This window comes from Epinephelus fuscoguttatus, linkage group LG7, assembly GCF_011397635.1.
Source record: "Epinephelus fuscoguttatus linkage group LG7, E.fuscoguttatus.final_Chr_v1".
Lineage (NCBI taxonomy): Eukaryota > Metazoa > Chordata > Actinopteri > Perciformes > Serranidae > Epinephelus > Epinephelus fuscoguttatus.
In genome coordinates, this window is record NC_064758.1 from 16,091,282 (window position 1) to 16,106,447 (window position 15,166).

A 15,166-nucleotide genomic window follows, 5' to 3' on the forward strand; every position below is an offset into this window, starting at 1 on the left:
ATAGTGAAATGCAGTTTAATACAACACCGTGTCTTTGTTTTCAATGATGAGGGAAGACATAAAGCACAAGGTAAATAAGAATGGTCCTAGGATTGAACCCTGGGGCACTCCGCATGTAATGGGGAGGAAACAGTGTCACAAATTAAAACAAAAATCCTACAATCGGATAAATGTGATGAAAACCACCGCAAGGCTGTATCAGATAACCAATACACTGATGAAGACTACAGTAAATATATTGTTATATATTGTATATCGATCATGATTTAAAATTTGTTGTATTAGTTAGATTTATCCATATCGTCTATCCCTATTCTGAGGTGCCGTAGGAAAAAAACAAGAGTGTGTGTGTGTGTGTGTGTGTGGAAGTGAGGCCATTCATCAAAAAGTGACATTGAGAAATGGACTCGGGGAGGTGGTACTGGTACCCTAAAATAAAATCATCCTCCTCAGCAACACGGTACTGTTGGGATATCTGTTCTGGGTCGTGTGTGTGTGTGTGTAGGAGAAAATCTGTGTGAACAGATTGAGGTGTGTGCTGCATTTTCTTGCCTCTCTGAGCTCAGATGAGGCTGTCATGAGGTTTAGTCACGTCTTTCATAAGACACACACACACACACACACACGCACATATGTACACTGACACACACACTGACTCCAGAGAGCAGGAGGGTAATAGTCTGTTAATTAGCCTGTTGCTCCCCCGCGTGCGTGTGGGCGTGGATAAGCACAGTACACTCTCACTCTCTCTGAAGAAAAACAAGTTAACATGTTTCCTCCCACGAATGTTACTGACACCTGTTGGTTTAATCAGCGACAAGATGCATCAACTTGCCAAGTGCCACCAAAACTTCACTGGTTGAACACCAGGTGGTTCCTTTTGAAAGGGGGATTGTTAGCATTGTTGTTTTTTTCATATCCGCCTCCAACATCCTACCATAAATGAACAAAGGTAGCAGGTAGAAAACACCTCAAGAACAAAAAGTAATTGCATCAGGGTCTTCTCAGTCCACTTTTAAAACATGCTCAGCGAGGCACAGAGAGTTTTCTTTGGACTAACTAAAAGGGAAGCATATATTGAACTTAGATTTGTAAAGTAAATGGAAAACCCAGGTCCAAAAGAATACTAACGTCGGTTTTTGTCAGCTGGATGTGTAAATGAGCAACTTTGTGTTGACAAAGTTGCCACAAAATCTTTAACAATACAACAATAGATGAGGTGGGAACGAAGTCTGAACGAGCTACTCACTTGGCAGCCTGCAGGCCACATTCGGGCCAGAAGCATCCTCCGAGTCTCCCAGCATACGTAAATTGGATATACCGGTATGACAAAATATGTAAATTATGTGTAGTGTCCTGAAGTAGCTCACTTCCCTCTTATATCTGTTGAGTTACACATATGCAGTACTGTTCAGGCAGGATGGATCAGCATAGAACATCACTATTCATATCTTTAATAAATCGGTTTCTCATGTGATGCAGTTTACACCACGCTTGATAGCTCTATCAAAACATCTAGATAGTCAAAAAAAGATGTCCTCTGTCTATTGTAAACATTTTTCCATGACTTTAATGGAAAATATCATAAGGTGAGGTGAGGCAAGGTTGAACAAGATGAGGCAAGGTGGGGTGAGGTGTGGTGTGGTGAGGTGCGTGTGAGGGAGAGGGAGGGAGATAGTGGTAGAGAGCAATAGAGTGTGTTAGTGTTACTGTTATTGCCACTTGGTTCTGCGCATCAATAGCATTAACAGCTCATTTTTTATTATTGTTTCAAAAGTAAAATGATAAACACTGCTACACTACATTTATTTGCATTTGTTTAAAATGTGTCATTACCTGCTGAAAATGTCTGGCCCATCTAGGGATGGGTACTGAAACCCCATATAAAATGAGCCCCACGGCTAAATTATCAAAGACTGTAGTATTTATAAGCTCTGACGGTATTGGTTCTTTTATCCGTACTTTTTAACATTTTGGTTTAATTCATTATCATCCTGCAGCCTCTCACATGTGCTCTGTGCCAGGGCACACACACACACACACACACACACACACACACACACCAACAGGACACAGAGTAAAGTCAGTGAGCAGAGAGGCCGCGGTGGAAACGAAGTGAAGATAACTCGAAAATGACTCGAATTGACGGCAGCTACACTCGTTACTGTAAGTGCAATTAAACCTTAGTGAGTAAGAAGCCAGTAATTTATCAATACACGTGTTCAGCAAGCATGAACATGTAAACAGCAATATTTCATTCTGCTCTGTCCACGGTCTCTCATCCACCGTCACTAACATTATGTCTTGCACAAGGACAGCACCCTAGTTAGCTGATAGTGAATTGTTACAAATAAGCTGAAATGACAGCTGTCTGTATGTAGACTAACTTGGTTTGACACTTATTGTAAAATTGGGCAGATACTTTTAAAGTTAGCTGCTGGCTGAGACAAACCTCCTCTCTCTACCAGCACTAATGTCACCTGTACACTGTGAGTCACATCAGCAGAGAGGGAGCAGGACAGAGGACAGGAGGAATGACTTACAGTGACTGGAAAAAATAATTATATAGTGACGTTGCTGTTGTAAAAAAAAATACTGTTGCTGCTCTAGAAACAGCATTTAGTTACATTTGAAATATTTGATAATCCTATTCTGAACTTATTCTATTTAAATGTATTTATTTTCTGAAAGCAATTATTTAGAAATTAAAAGGAACCAAAAAGAGTATCGATAAAGAACAGGATCAATAAGGAGTATCGATAAATGTATTAGTATTGATTAAATCTTAAGGATACCCATCACTAGGCCCATCTACATGTCCTGGTTTTAAAATCCAGGCTAATTGAATATTGTCATTGAATAGACCTACTGTAGATTCTTGAAATTAACAGACTATCGACATAATTAGATTACAGCATTCACACTCATATTCACACATACGGGCAATTTAGAGTCACCACGGTGACACATGGAGAACATGCAAACTCCACACAGAAGGGCTCACCCACCCGGTTCATCCCCACCTTGGGTTCAAACCAGGAACCCTCTTGCTGTGGGGCGGCAATGCTAACCACTGCATCAAGTCGCCAGTGGTATAACCAAAAAATTAGTTTTTCAGTCATGTGCCGCAAAGTTCATTTTAAATTTAGGTTGGCTTGGGTCATCTCTATCTGCAGTGAAGTTTGTTTTAAATTGTTTGAAAATTCGACCACAATTGAATATAAAGTTTGATAAAGAGAATCACAGTGATCAAGTTCTTTGTAGTCCTTCCCAGATGGTATTGTTGTGAAGTAAAACAACAATAAAAAAAACAAGACCTTTCATAATATTGTGTGTGTGTCTGTGTGTCTGTGTGTTTGTGTGTGTGACCTGATTAAGGGCTGCACAGAGCGAAGTGTAGGTGGTGATACAGTAATACCAGCTGGTCCACATACTGACACACCAGACTGCCAGATCACACTGTGTGTGTGTGTGTGTGTGTGTGTGTGTGTGTGTGTGTGTGTGTGTGTGTGAGAGAGAGACAGAGAGAGAAAGAAACAGATTAGGTTTTGTGTGTGAGCAGACTTCAGATCAGGTAACACTCTGACTCGAATTCAAAGCGGGTCAGAATCGTCAGAATAACTCATCAGTGAAACCACCTGCCATCTTTGTTTTGAGTCATGTGTTAGCTGTGGACATTAATAATCTGAACTCATCATGTTCACATCACTCACACTGTGGAGTCACACTCATGTGATTGACACGAGTTCATTTATAATCAGATGGTGGTTGGCCCTTTTTAGAAACAGCCAGGAGAGGAGTATCCCTGATCTGAGTCTCTGGTGGGTGAGAGTTTTAGTTCTGAATCACACTGATCAACCCACAAACTCACATACTTTATAGTTTTATTTGATATTCTTGTGGTAGTTTGAAAGATTGTGTGATCATATTGTGTAGTCTTTGTAAATGCTTGATATCGAGAGCTACTTTGTGGAGGCACTTGTTGCTGGGCGCTTGTCAGTCTCTTTCTGTTTTTTGAGCCATGCACTGTTCATAATCGGTAATGCTCCAAGTGCTGAAACAGATTGGTGGTAATACCTTTGGTCACTGAAACGTTTTTTCCTCAATGACTGTGTTTACAAGGTCTTTAGTATCCCGGCTTTGAGCATATCCGGGATATGATGTTTACATGGAACACAGAGAAACCCGGTTCTTCACATCCCTGTATACATGATAAATACCAGTAACCCGTTTTCTGATCACTGCATCCTATCTGCGCAGGCGTGGGTTACGCCTTTTACGTCATTTGTTTGCAACAGATTGAGCGGGAAATGTGATATATTTATTATATTCAGAAGTAAGACAAAAATGAGACCTCTGTGGCTTCTGGCGGGCTTAGCATTAGTAAATACTCACGTCGCATTACAGCTATGGCTCATCCACTTCATCTTCAGCAATGGGAGGAGAGAGCGACAACAAATATTTGATACTTTGATTACCAACTTTGATAGGTATTCGGCTGTCACTGCCACCACGCAGTACAAGGCAACAGTGGATGAAAATACGTAGCCGTGACTGGTGGGATAGGATCGTTCTCATGGAGTGTACAGATTCAGAGTGGAGAGAAAACTTCAGAATGAGTAGGGCATCCTTCAGCCGGCTGTGTGACGTAGTTGAACCATTCATGAAACCGGGATAAGGCGTATACATGCTCCAGTATCCCGGCTTCTATCGGAGTACTCCAGGTGGCAAAACCGGGTTTCTTGAAACCGGGAAAAGGGCATAACCCGGTTTCTGAATTCGGGATATGGTGTTTACATGCACAAACACAAAAACAGGATACTTAAAAAACCCAATCAAAACCGGGATACTAAAGACCTTGTAAACACAGTTAGTGTTTACATTTGATTTCTTTCTGTTCTGTGTCACCTTAACGAAAGCCAAAATGTGTCCAAACAAGAGACATGGCAACTTTGTTTGGTACAAGCTGCTCAAGTTGTTCAGTTGGCTCAGTGTTTGAGTTCTACTCCATGTTGCTTTCAGTTTGCAGACTTGATGGGGCGTAGTGAATTCTCACATAAAGAACATGAACACACACTGTGGGGAAAGTATTAACAGAATTGAACAAAATGAAAAAATTACCGACAGGGGCACAATTACGTCAGTTAGAGGTTCTGAATGTCGGTTTTGCTTTATTTTTTATTAATTGCCATATTTGTCGGTAGGAAAATGTGTTGTGGTCGTTACTTAAAAAAAAGTAATGTATTACACGTTACTTGTTACTGTTATTAAAAAGTAATGCAATTACTCCCTGGAGAAAGTGATTTGGCCGCACGGTGGTCTGGTGGTTAGCCCCCTGCCTCACAGCAAGAGGGTTCCCGGTTCAATCCCGGGTGTGGGAGCCCCTCTGTGCGGAGTTTGCATGTTCTCCCCGTGTCAGCGTGGGTTCTCTCCGGGCACTCCGGCTTCCTCCCACAGTCCAAAGACATGCAGATTTGGGGACTAGGTTAATTGATAACTCTAAATTGTCCGTAGGTGTGAATGTGAGCGTGAATGGTTGTTTGTCTCTATGTGTCAGACCTGCGATAGTCTGGCGACCTGTCCAGGGTGTACCCTGCCTCTCGCCCAATGTCAGCTGGGATAGGCTCCAGCCCCCCCGCGACCCTCAAGAGGATGAAGCGGTTAGAAGATGAATGAATAAGGTGAAGAAAGTAATTTGTTACACCACTCTTTGCGTTACTTTTGTGTTACTCCTCAGCATTGTGACGTAGCTTATTGCATGTTAACAATAATATAACATTAAACCTTACATACGCCCACATATTCAATAAAAGGCTCAGGAAGATCATGACCGCACTGCAGTAGACTATAAATGTTTCAAAATAATATGAATATATAAAATAACACAAAGCAATACAGGTATTTGCTTCAAATTATTATATTAATAGGCCTAAATAATATAAAAGATTAGCCATCCAACACAATTAGATAACAACAGACTTAAAGGGACTTAAAAGGAAGGAACATGTTTATATGGCATGTGAGCTGCGTTTAACGGACCAAACACACTCAAAATTACACAAGTTGGTTGTGCACCAAACCATGGATTTATACCAGACTAGTCCAGTTTATCTGACATCTATAACCCTAAAGCAGCAGTTTTACCTCGTGAGGAGGAGTCTTGCTATTTGTTTGTCAGACAACCTGTTCTTCCTCGGAGTCAGCACAAGCTGTCCAGGCTGAAGAGCCTCCGGCGCAGAGGCATGACACATTTGATGTTTTTTTCTGTTCGCCCATTATGCAGATAATTATGCAGATAATTGAGGAACTTATGTAATGCTAGTCATTTCTATTGTTTGCTTAGTAACTGTAGTGTGATTATCGAATTTTGAACAGTGGTGTGTTACATTACTGCATTACAGACAAATGTAATGTGAACACTGGTAGAAAATAAACCTCTGATTTTCTTAAGTATGGACAGAAATCCTTGAGGTGCTCAGAAAAAAAAAACTACACCTCCAATTATTATATCCACAGAATATCAACTAAAGTACTATTGTTTATTCAACTATATCTAATAATGCATTCATCTTGAGCATTTTCATGCCTCCGAGCCAGCGATGGCCAGAGGCAATATGTTTTCCAGTTGCTCGTCTGTCCATCCAAGTTGTTCACTTGGACTCAACTATGAACTGAAAGATTTTGGTGGTCAAAGGTCAAGGTCACTGTGACCTAGTTCGTTGCGTTCTTGTGAACGTTATGTCTCAATAATTTGACACAAATGTCCACCTGGACTGAAGAATAAACTGATTAGATTTTGGTGGTTGAAGGTCAAAGGTCAAGGTCACTGTGACCACACAAAACATGTTTTTGGCCATGGCTCAAGAATTCTCACATAAATTACGACAAAAATTCATACAAATGTCTAACAGGATGAAATGCTGAAGTGATGACATTTTATATCCAAAAGGTCAAAGGTCAGCTTCACTGTGACATCATAATGTTCTGCATAATGCACTTGTCTGTCCATTACTCAGCATTAAAACACAGGAACAGAAAGGATGAGAGTTTTTCAGATACTGAATTAATTGGTGACTAATCTTGGGTGTCCACCTTGAAACTGCTGATTTTATAGATCTTTTGTACTGCTGGGGGGAAAATGTGTGTGAAGCATCCACGTTTTCACAGCCATGGTTGTGAACTGAGGCATACCACTGCGGGGCGGTAATTCTAGGTGTTATCTTGGTTTTGAGGACTTCATTGGTCAATGTAAACCAGAGCTCTTGTCTGTCCTCTAGCTGTTATAAAACTACTTATGTATTGTGAAGACAACAAAAAACTTTGCCTCTGAGGTTAGGTCACCCAGTCACTCTATACTTCACACCTTCAGCGTCCTTCTCAGCATTTCACTTGCCCTTTTTACACAGACGTTGTGATGCGTTGGCAGCGATTTCTAAACAACAACAATGGTGTGCTATGGCAAATACAATCATTTATCATCTCTGTTATATGGTGGCTGATCTTGCCCTCTGCTTCGAGGGTAAGGACCTCCCTGACCTCATTGTCTCCCCAGTTTGCGGACATTTTCAGTTGCTGTTCTTTTTTTTGAGGTAGCTGCTAATTGCTTCTAGCTGCTTTTAAATCTCCTGTGGTGGGTTGCACACATAACATGTTGTCAAAATGTCACACCCGTCCCATCCATGGTCCCGTCCTTCTGGCTGTCCCTTTTAAACAGATGTCAATTCAGCACCGTTACCACCACCACTGCCAGCTTAAAGCTGAGACAACTCTGTCCCCCCACTCTGTGATTGTACCTTTTTTTAGGAAACAGCAAGGCAGAAAGACGGCATGACATTCCTGCCTTGAACAGGCGGTGTATAAGGGACAACTGATTCTCTCATTGCTGTCTGCCTCAGTCATATGGGTCCCACCTCCTGGTGAAAGCTTTGGTTAAACTTCCTGTAACAATAAACAGACATTTGACTTGTGTTTAATAGATGCAATAGTATTGTCTCATGCTATGTGCAGTGAGGAACACCCTGTACACACATTTATACCTGACAGCTGCCCAGTACAATCACAGTCTGATCCAATGTTGCTCTGCCGGTAGTGTGTGTTTCATCATTTAAAAAAGCAGCATATGGGGATGTTGCAGTCTGCTTTTAAAAATACTTAAGTATTGATAAAATACTTTAATGTCAAAACATTGTTGTATTGTTGACAGGAACCAGACCCAATATAATAACTTGGCAGGCAAATCCATAAAAACCCAGAAAAAGTCATTTGACAACCATCTGTCAATCTGTCTTCATTTCAAAAATCTCAAACATGGAATTCGGATGTGGCCGTGGGTGCTCTGGTGGTGAGGAGTCATCATCTTTATCTGCTGTAGCCATCATTACCACTACCAAGTTCAAAATAAACTGTTCAATACATGCAGAAAGCATACTGAACTTGACTCAGAGCATTTTAGAAAAAAAATAAATTTAGTTTGCCAACTTCAAAGCTATGCTTCAAAGCAACAGGTAACCAGAACTTTCATAAGAATGTAGTGAAATCAAAACTACAATAGTTGTCCTTAAAATGTAGTAGAGTAAAAGGTCATAAGTTTTCTAAAGAATTACAAAAAAGTACTTAAGTAGCTACAGTACTCGAGTCAGTGTACTTGGTCACTATACGCCCCTAATTAAAGGGGATGGATCTAATTGCTGGTGTTCAAGACCGTGGACTTGCACGCTGCTATCTGTTGCTTCATGTGATTAACTTAATTGTTGATATTTTATGTGTATATTGGCACAGGCTTAGGTGAGAACTGTTCACTATTTTCCTTGTTTCCTCCAACCGGTACAGTTCAGTTCAGTTCGGTGCGCATTTTTTCAGTTTCCACTGTGAAAAGTTGTGGATGGTACCAATGGATCCGTTCCATACCGTCCCCATTTTTGGTCTGTTGGGGTACCTAACACACAGATCTGGTACTAAAAGTTGGAGCTGTGAACACAGGCACATGCAGGCCGTTGATTGGTCAATAGTGGACGGTCACTCTGCTCAGGGCTGAGTTGTGGCTGGTTTTGAGGCTCATGTAACCATGGTTCATACCGCAGAGAGTTTTACATCAGTAAATTGTAACTATAAAATGTTTTGCTGCCTCTCACAGCAGCTAGAGTCTGAAAAAAAAACCTCAATTCATTGGGTTCTAAAAATGTCGCGTGTAACCCTGTTTTGTGGACAATAAACGAGGTGCAGACTTTCATCTGTGTCACCAGTAATGAGGACATACAGTGAGTGCTGGACGGAACTGTAAGTGAGAACAACCCGCCCATATTTAAGGGTACAGTTTGGGGTGGAAACGCTAAATGGACCTAGGGTGTAGGTACCATGTGTGAAGGGTACTTTTGGTTCCAACGTTACCATACCGAAAGTGTTAAGTGGAAACGGGGCTTATCTGTTTTGTGTTGGACCTCAAATAGTCTCTTAAATGGTCTCATCCACTTTGTGGCTGAATTGGACTTTAAGTAGTGTAAGTTTGCTACATCACTACACTTATCCACAATGGCTCTTTACATGTAAGGTTTTAGTGACTGTTGAGTTGTTGTTTCTGTGCCAACATGAAATAGCTCTTCTGTAAAACTTTCTTCCCTTTGATAATTATAGCATTTGGTCTGTCTAGCTAACCAAGAAGGAAGTGAGCTTTCTGTTCACAACAGACTGTGACATGATTGGTTAAAATTAGCTTTGTTTATGTGACGTGACTGTCAAGTAATGAAACATATTGACCGTAAACTGAAATTTCCTATGGCAGGCATTTTTTGTTGTGGTCAAGTATATTTAGTTACTGTGAGTCAAGCGAAGATCTGAATTCTTCTTCAGAAGCAGTGCACAAAAATACAAAATATTGTGACTCTACATGCCATCCTTCTGTCTCTCTCATTTTCTCTCTATTGGTCAATGTAGGTTATGTAAACAGTGAAATGCGAGCTTTGCTTCCTCACAGGAGGAGGCGTGACTGGATACCAGAACTGTGGTAGTGTGGCAAAGGTGAATGTGAGTGTGTGTGAGTGTGTGTTCATGCTTTGCCCGGCAGTCCTCCGCCTCACATTGCTGCTGTCACCGCCTCCTCCTATCTCCTCCCCCACCTCAGTGTTTCTCACTTTGCTGCCCCTCCCCCAGGCTCCAGAGCAATGTGGGTTAGTGTATGTAGCCATGTGAGACTGGGCTCTCACCTTCCACCCTGTGTGTGTGCATGCATATGCGTGTGTGTAAGTGTGTGTGTAATCCCACACCACGAACAAGGGTTTTAACAGGTTCTGGAGTTCATGGGATTGTTTTGAAACAGTGAAACAGCCCCCTCCCCTTATTATCATGGACTTTTCTGTCTTTCCTTATCTTCTTTTGTCACTCATTGACTGTCTTGTTCTCCAACTCTTCTTTTCAGACTTCCTCTCATCTTTTATGTATTTTCTCCGACTCTCTCTCACCTTGATCACCTCCGCCTTTCATTTTTTTACGATAGGCTATACTCTACATAAGTCTTGGTAATTCCTCTCCATCCTCAGCATTGACGATTTTCGTATTAACATGTTGCTGAAATTTACTGTCTGTGGCAAATGGGGTGTTTATGATGTGTTTATTGGTGTTTACGATGTGCAATACCGTCCTGTGAAGCCAAACAAGAACTTTCCAAGGCATGCCCTGACCAGAAAGTAGTAGCACATGACTTTATTCGTCCCTGCTCCCTTTTCCCCTCTTTTTTGACCTCTTCTCCCTCTTCATTTCATTTTCTGGGTTTTCTCTCCTTTTCTGTATGATTGCCTCATGCCCCTCAGCACAGCTATAAGTCCTATTTGCAAAATGATCCCACTTTAGGGCCACTATGAAGTCCCACCTTTATGCCACCTTTGCATTTTTACACAGAACCAAACAATGGCAACATCATCTTGCCGCTCCAGTGTGTGATTTTAGATAAGATGCCGGCACTGTGGAAGCAAACGAGGTGTGACAGACATACGTGTAGCACAACTGCGTCAGCCACTAGTGTGACTAGAGTGACATGTATTATACACATCGGCAGCGCTTTGTAAACTGTAACGATGGCATAGCATGGCAAAAACATCCTTGTTATTTGGCAACTGATGTTGTCTTCTGCTTGAAGGGTAAGGAGCACCCAGACCTTATTGTTTGTCTAAGTTTGTCCCCCCATTTCATGACTGAATTTTTTATACAGTGGTGAGGCAGCATAACGGCATGAACTGTCGCTCTTGAGGCAGTGTTAAAGGGACGATAGAAACGTCTAAGTGATAATTGCAAGGTTTGCAGTCATATGTTGCCATTTTAGTTTCTGAGATTTTTTCCCCCTTTTTTTTTTACATTTAAGACTTTTAATCTTTTTATTTTTGGTGAGAATTTGTGTTTGTCACACCCAGGGAAACTAAACCAACTAAATTTATTTTTTTATATTTTTGCAAAATGTAAGGTGTGGACAAAATAACAGGGACATCTTACAATACTCACAGCATTTACAGTCCATCACCACCACAAAATGATACCTAAATGTTAAATCTGACTCTCAGTAGTAATTGATTTAACATTTAAAGTGTCACAAAGATACAGTCAAATTTATTTTTCCTGTAGAATTTATTACAGTTTAAAATGGACGAGACTTGATATGAGAGACCCAGAGAGCTTGTATGTTATTGTATGCCTCAGAATATGATTCCCAACATTAATCACTTTCATTAGCCTGGTCAGACACCAGGCTAATGAAAGTGATTAATGTTGGGAATCATATTTTAATAACAAAGTTAAGAAAAAGAATGATGACTTTGGCTGGTTAAAACCGTCCTTTTCTCTTTCAGGCATATTCTTGTTTCTTTCTCCTCATTCCCACAGTTTTATCTCCATACTCTCAAATTTCAGACAGTCCCGAAGGATTAAACATAATTTTGAATGTCAGTTAGTGTTTCAAATTAAGTCATGACCTTGATACGATTCCAGCAAAATGACCACGTGTCAACAAGACCAGAAGTTGAAGTAAAGACTTTTTTCTCTTTCCCCCTTCTTTCATTTTCTTTTCCTTTTTGTGTTTGTCTGTCCATCTCTTCCTTGTTGAACTCTATTACCCTTGTTACCTAAGGCAGCCTCTCCAGAAGGGGCGTGCCTTGCTGACATCACACTCACTCCTGTGTCAGTTGGCCGAGGGGGAGGGGAGAAAGAGAGGGAAGAGGAGGAGGAAGTAGACAGGAAAACCAGCACAAGTGGGGGGTTTTCTACACACGGCAGGCCGGGGCAGCTTAGAAGCGACTCATTGTTTTGTAATTGTCCCAATGGCCTTCTGTCCTCGCTGGTGTGCCGGTACAGCTGCGAGACGAGTCTAGAGCTAGATGTTGAGAGCCTCGCACACACACTCTCTCTCTCTCTCTCTCTCTCTCTCTCTCTCTCTCTCTCTCTCTCTCTCACATACACACACTTTGACACACTCCGTTCGGACGGGACACTAAGGAAGTGTGTTAGCAGCATGAAGGAGAAACAGGCAACAGCTGGAATAACTTTCTAGAAAGTGTAGAGGAGGCATGGATCTCTCACTGGACTAGGAGACAAAAAACTACTTTCAAGCACATGACATGGGTGAGTAGCCTAAATCCTTTTTGACTTGCTTGTTCAGTGTGTGACTCATTTTCTGGTTAGTTGGCAGTTTTTTTTCACACATTTGTTTCTTCTCATCCTCCTCAATACTAATACCTCCTCTGCTGTCTGTCTTCTTATCAGTGCATATATGCAGGCACAACTATCACACTGACCTACATGTGGTGCAGTGCCAAGTCTTTGGCCTGGGCCACTGAGGCAGAGCAGAGCTAAGAGGTTTCATAAGGCATGTTATGAAATAGATGCAGTAGTTGTCCTTGTTCCCCCAAAAAATGTATCCTTGTTTTGAATCGCAAGGACTTTAATGTCACTTTACTTAAATAATAAAATAACATTTTCATGGGTAAATCTTTTCAAGTAGAAATTGGCATAAATACTTTCATTTCTGTTGCTAGAAAAAGCCTGAATTTAGTTTCATCTTTTGCTTAACTAAGAATCAAGTTTTTGGAATAAAAGTAGCCTCTAGTGTTGGAGCAATGAGCCGTTAAATCCAGGGTGACGTTTTTTCTTAAAAAGCTCTCATAACAGTGTTCCCTCAGGTCTGCGGGTAACTGTAACAAATCAGTTTACTGAAGAAATCAGACTAATTTGTTTCTGGACATGTTGTACTCTCAGTTGTACAGTTTCCAGTGTGCTGTACTACTTCTGCAGCATTTATGTTAAGGGAGCTGTATGTGACATGAGGAGCATATCAATGATTCAGAGTCTAGGGCGGGATTGTTCTCAGCATGGAGGTGGCTGAGCCGGTGCCTAGCAGCTAACAGTGCTAACTCCATAAGCAGTGCTAACAATAGCAACATTGCTGAAAGAGCTACAATTGTTAACCTGAGGCAGAAAGGTGGGGATATCAGTGGTAACAGCCATATGAGTGCAGTGCAAGGCAGCGACAGTGGGCTAGCATATTGATGTTGTGAATGTTGCATATAGAATTGATATTGATTGATATGAGTTCAGTGAGCAATGATCCAGTATCACTGGTGCAAAGTTAAAACATAGGTACATATTGTCATCTTCAAGCTACGTCTTTATTGCACGTTTGCATCACCATTGCTTTTCAAGTGCACCTCCTTCCTAAACAAACCAAATGCTAGCAGCCAAGCTAGCAGCCAAGCACCATGCAGACAATGGTGAGCAGCTAAGAAAAAGACAGCAAACACATTTTTTTGGGAAATGTTATGCCAAGTGACAACATATCTGGTAGGTTGCAAAAATGTTATAACTGAAGATATCTACAAAATGTTCTCTGACAAGGTATTTGATTTGTTTTCTTCCAAAATCGGCAACCTTGCAATGTACACTATCCTCTCGCAGTGTCTACAGCATGAGTTTTGTTATTACCTGTTTTCTTAACTTTTAACAGCAATAACTATCTTTCCCTTACCTTGACCAAAGTGCTTTTGTTGCCTAACCGTAACCACAGACAGGAGTCTGGACATGAACCCAGGATTTCTGCCATTACAATTCTGCTCTTGGTATTTCTGTCATCCACCCCGATCACCTCCATGTGAATCCACTGTGGTACATAAATGCAGTGTTTGATTTACTCAAAGAGTTGTCTCTGGACATAATCAAGGCAGTGATTACATTGTCACCACAATGTAATTATAAAAACAGTTTAGTAATATACAATCATAATCTCTAGGACAGTGGTTCCCAACTGGTCCAGCCACAGGGTCCAGATTTCTCCTTAGTCATCAGTTCAAGGTGCACACGTTTTCAGTGTCATACTTGCATTTGGCCATGTTGTTGAGCCAGTTTGCTGTCTCCGTTAAGTAGCTGTTTGTTAGTCACTCACTCTACAGCAGGAAGCAGCACTTCACAATGAAAGTTCTGTGCTGGAAATACACTGTACTTCAAAATAAAATGTGTTTTTTTTACAAATCTGACACATTGTGAGTCACTTGCCATCCATTCAGAAAGGACCACCAGTGCAACCATTGCTCTAGAAGACAGGGTAGTCTGGTGCTAAAGTAACTTCTGATGAAACAGTGGAAATGGTACGGGAGTTTTATTGTTGTTGTTTTTTTTAATCTGGTTTCAGTTACTGATATGATGACTGTTTATATCTCCTGAGTTGTACATATTGGTAAGTGGGAGCAGATCTCATTTTGTAACAAGTGGAGGGAACAGCTGTGAGGATTTTGCTTTTTTAAAGCCATTGTTTCACACACTAGATCCGAGACACAGTTCACTGTTAATAACTTCTAAAATACAGCGTTTGCTTATTAAATAAATGTCTCACCACCAAGCGTTACCATATACTTTGTTTCAAAAATAAAGATGCTACATGGATCATGTAATGTTTGAGAGTTAGTGGGAGTCAGTGTGCAGGTGTTTCAGTGACCTTGACACAGTTTTTTGCGACCACATTCCCCCTCTGTGCCCTTCATTCTGCTACACACACACACACACACATATAGGCAACACATACAAGCTGTCTGTCTGGGTCAACAGGGTGCCAGCTCTGTCTATGTGAGCGTTCATGTGTGAGAGGAAGTACTAGTTTCACATGCTGTTTGAAACAATATAATTCTAATAACATCCGGCC

The 15,166-nt window shown here is 41.1% G+C and overlaps 1 protein-coding gene across 2 annotated transcripts in view; it reads left to right on the forward strand.

Annotated features, from left to right (window-relative positions):
- LOC125891112 (helicase ARIP4-like) overlaps positions 1-15,166 on the forward strand; it is a 96,033-nt gene that overhangs the window by 38,546 nt on the left and 42,321 nt on the right. Inside the window, exon 1 of one of the 2 annotated variants that reach the window (XM_049580104.1) lies at positions 12,444-12,600. The exons of the other annotated variant lie outside the window; for it this stretch is intronic. Coding sequence (XP_049436061.1) covers positions 12,597-12,600 — 4 coding nt within the window. The 5' untranslated portion in view covers positions 12,444-12,596. Of the gene's footprint in view, positions 1-12,443; positions 12,601-15,166 lie in introns of those variants that run through there. 2 annotated transcript variants of the gene reach the window in all.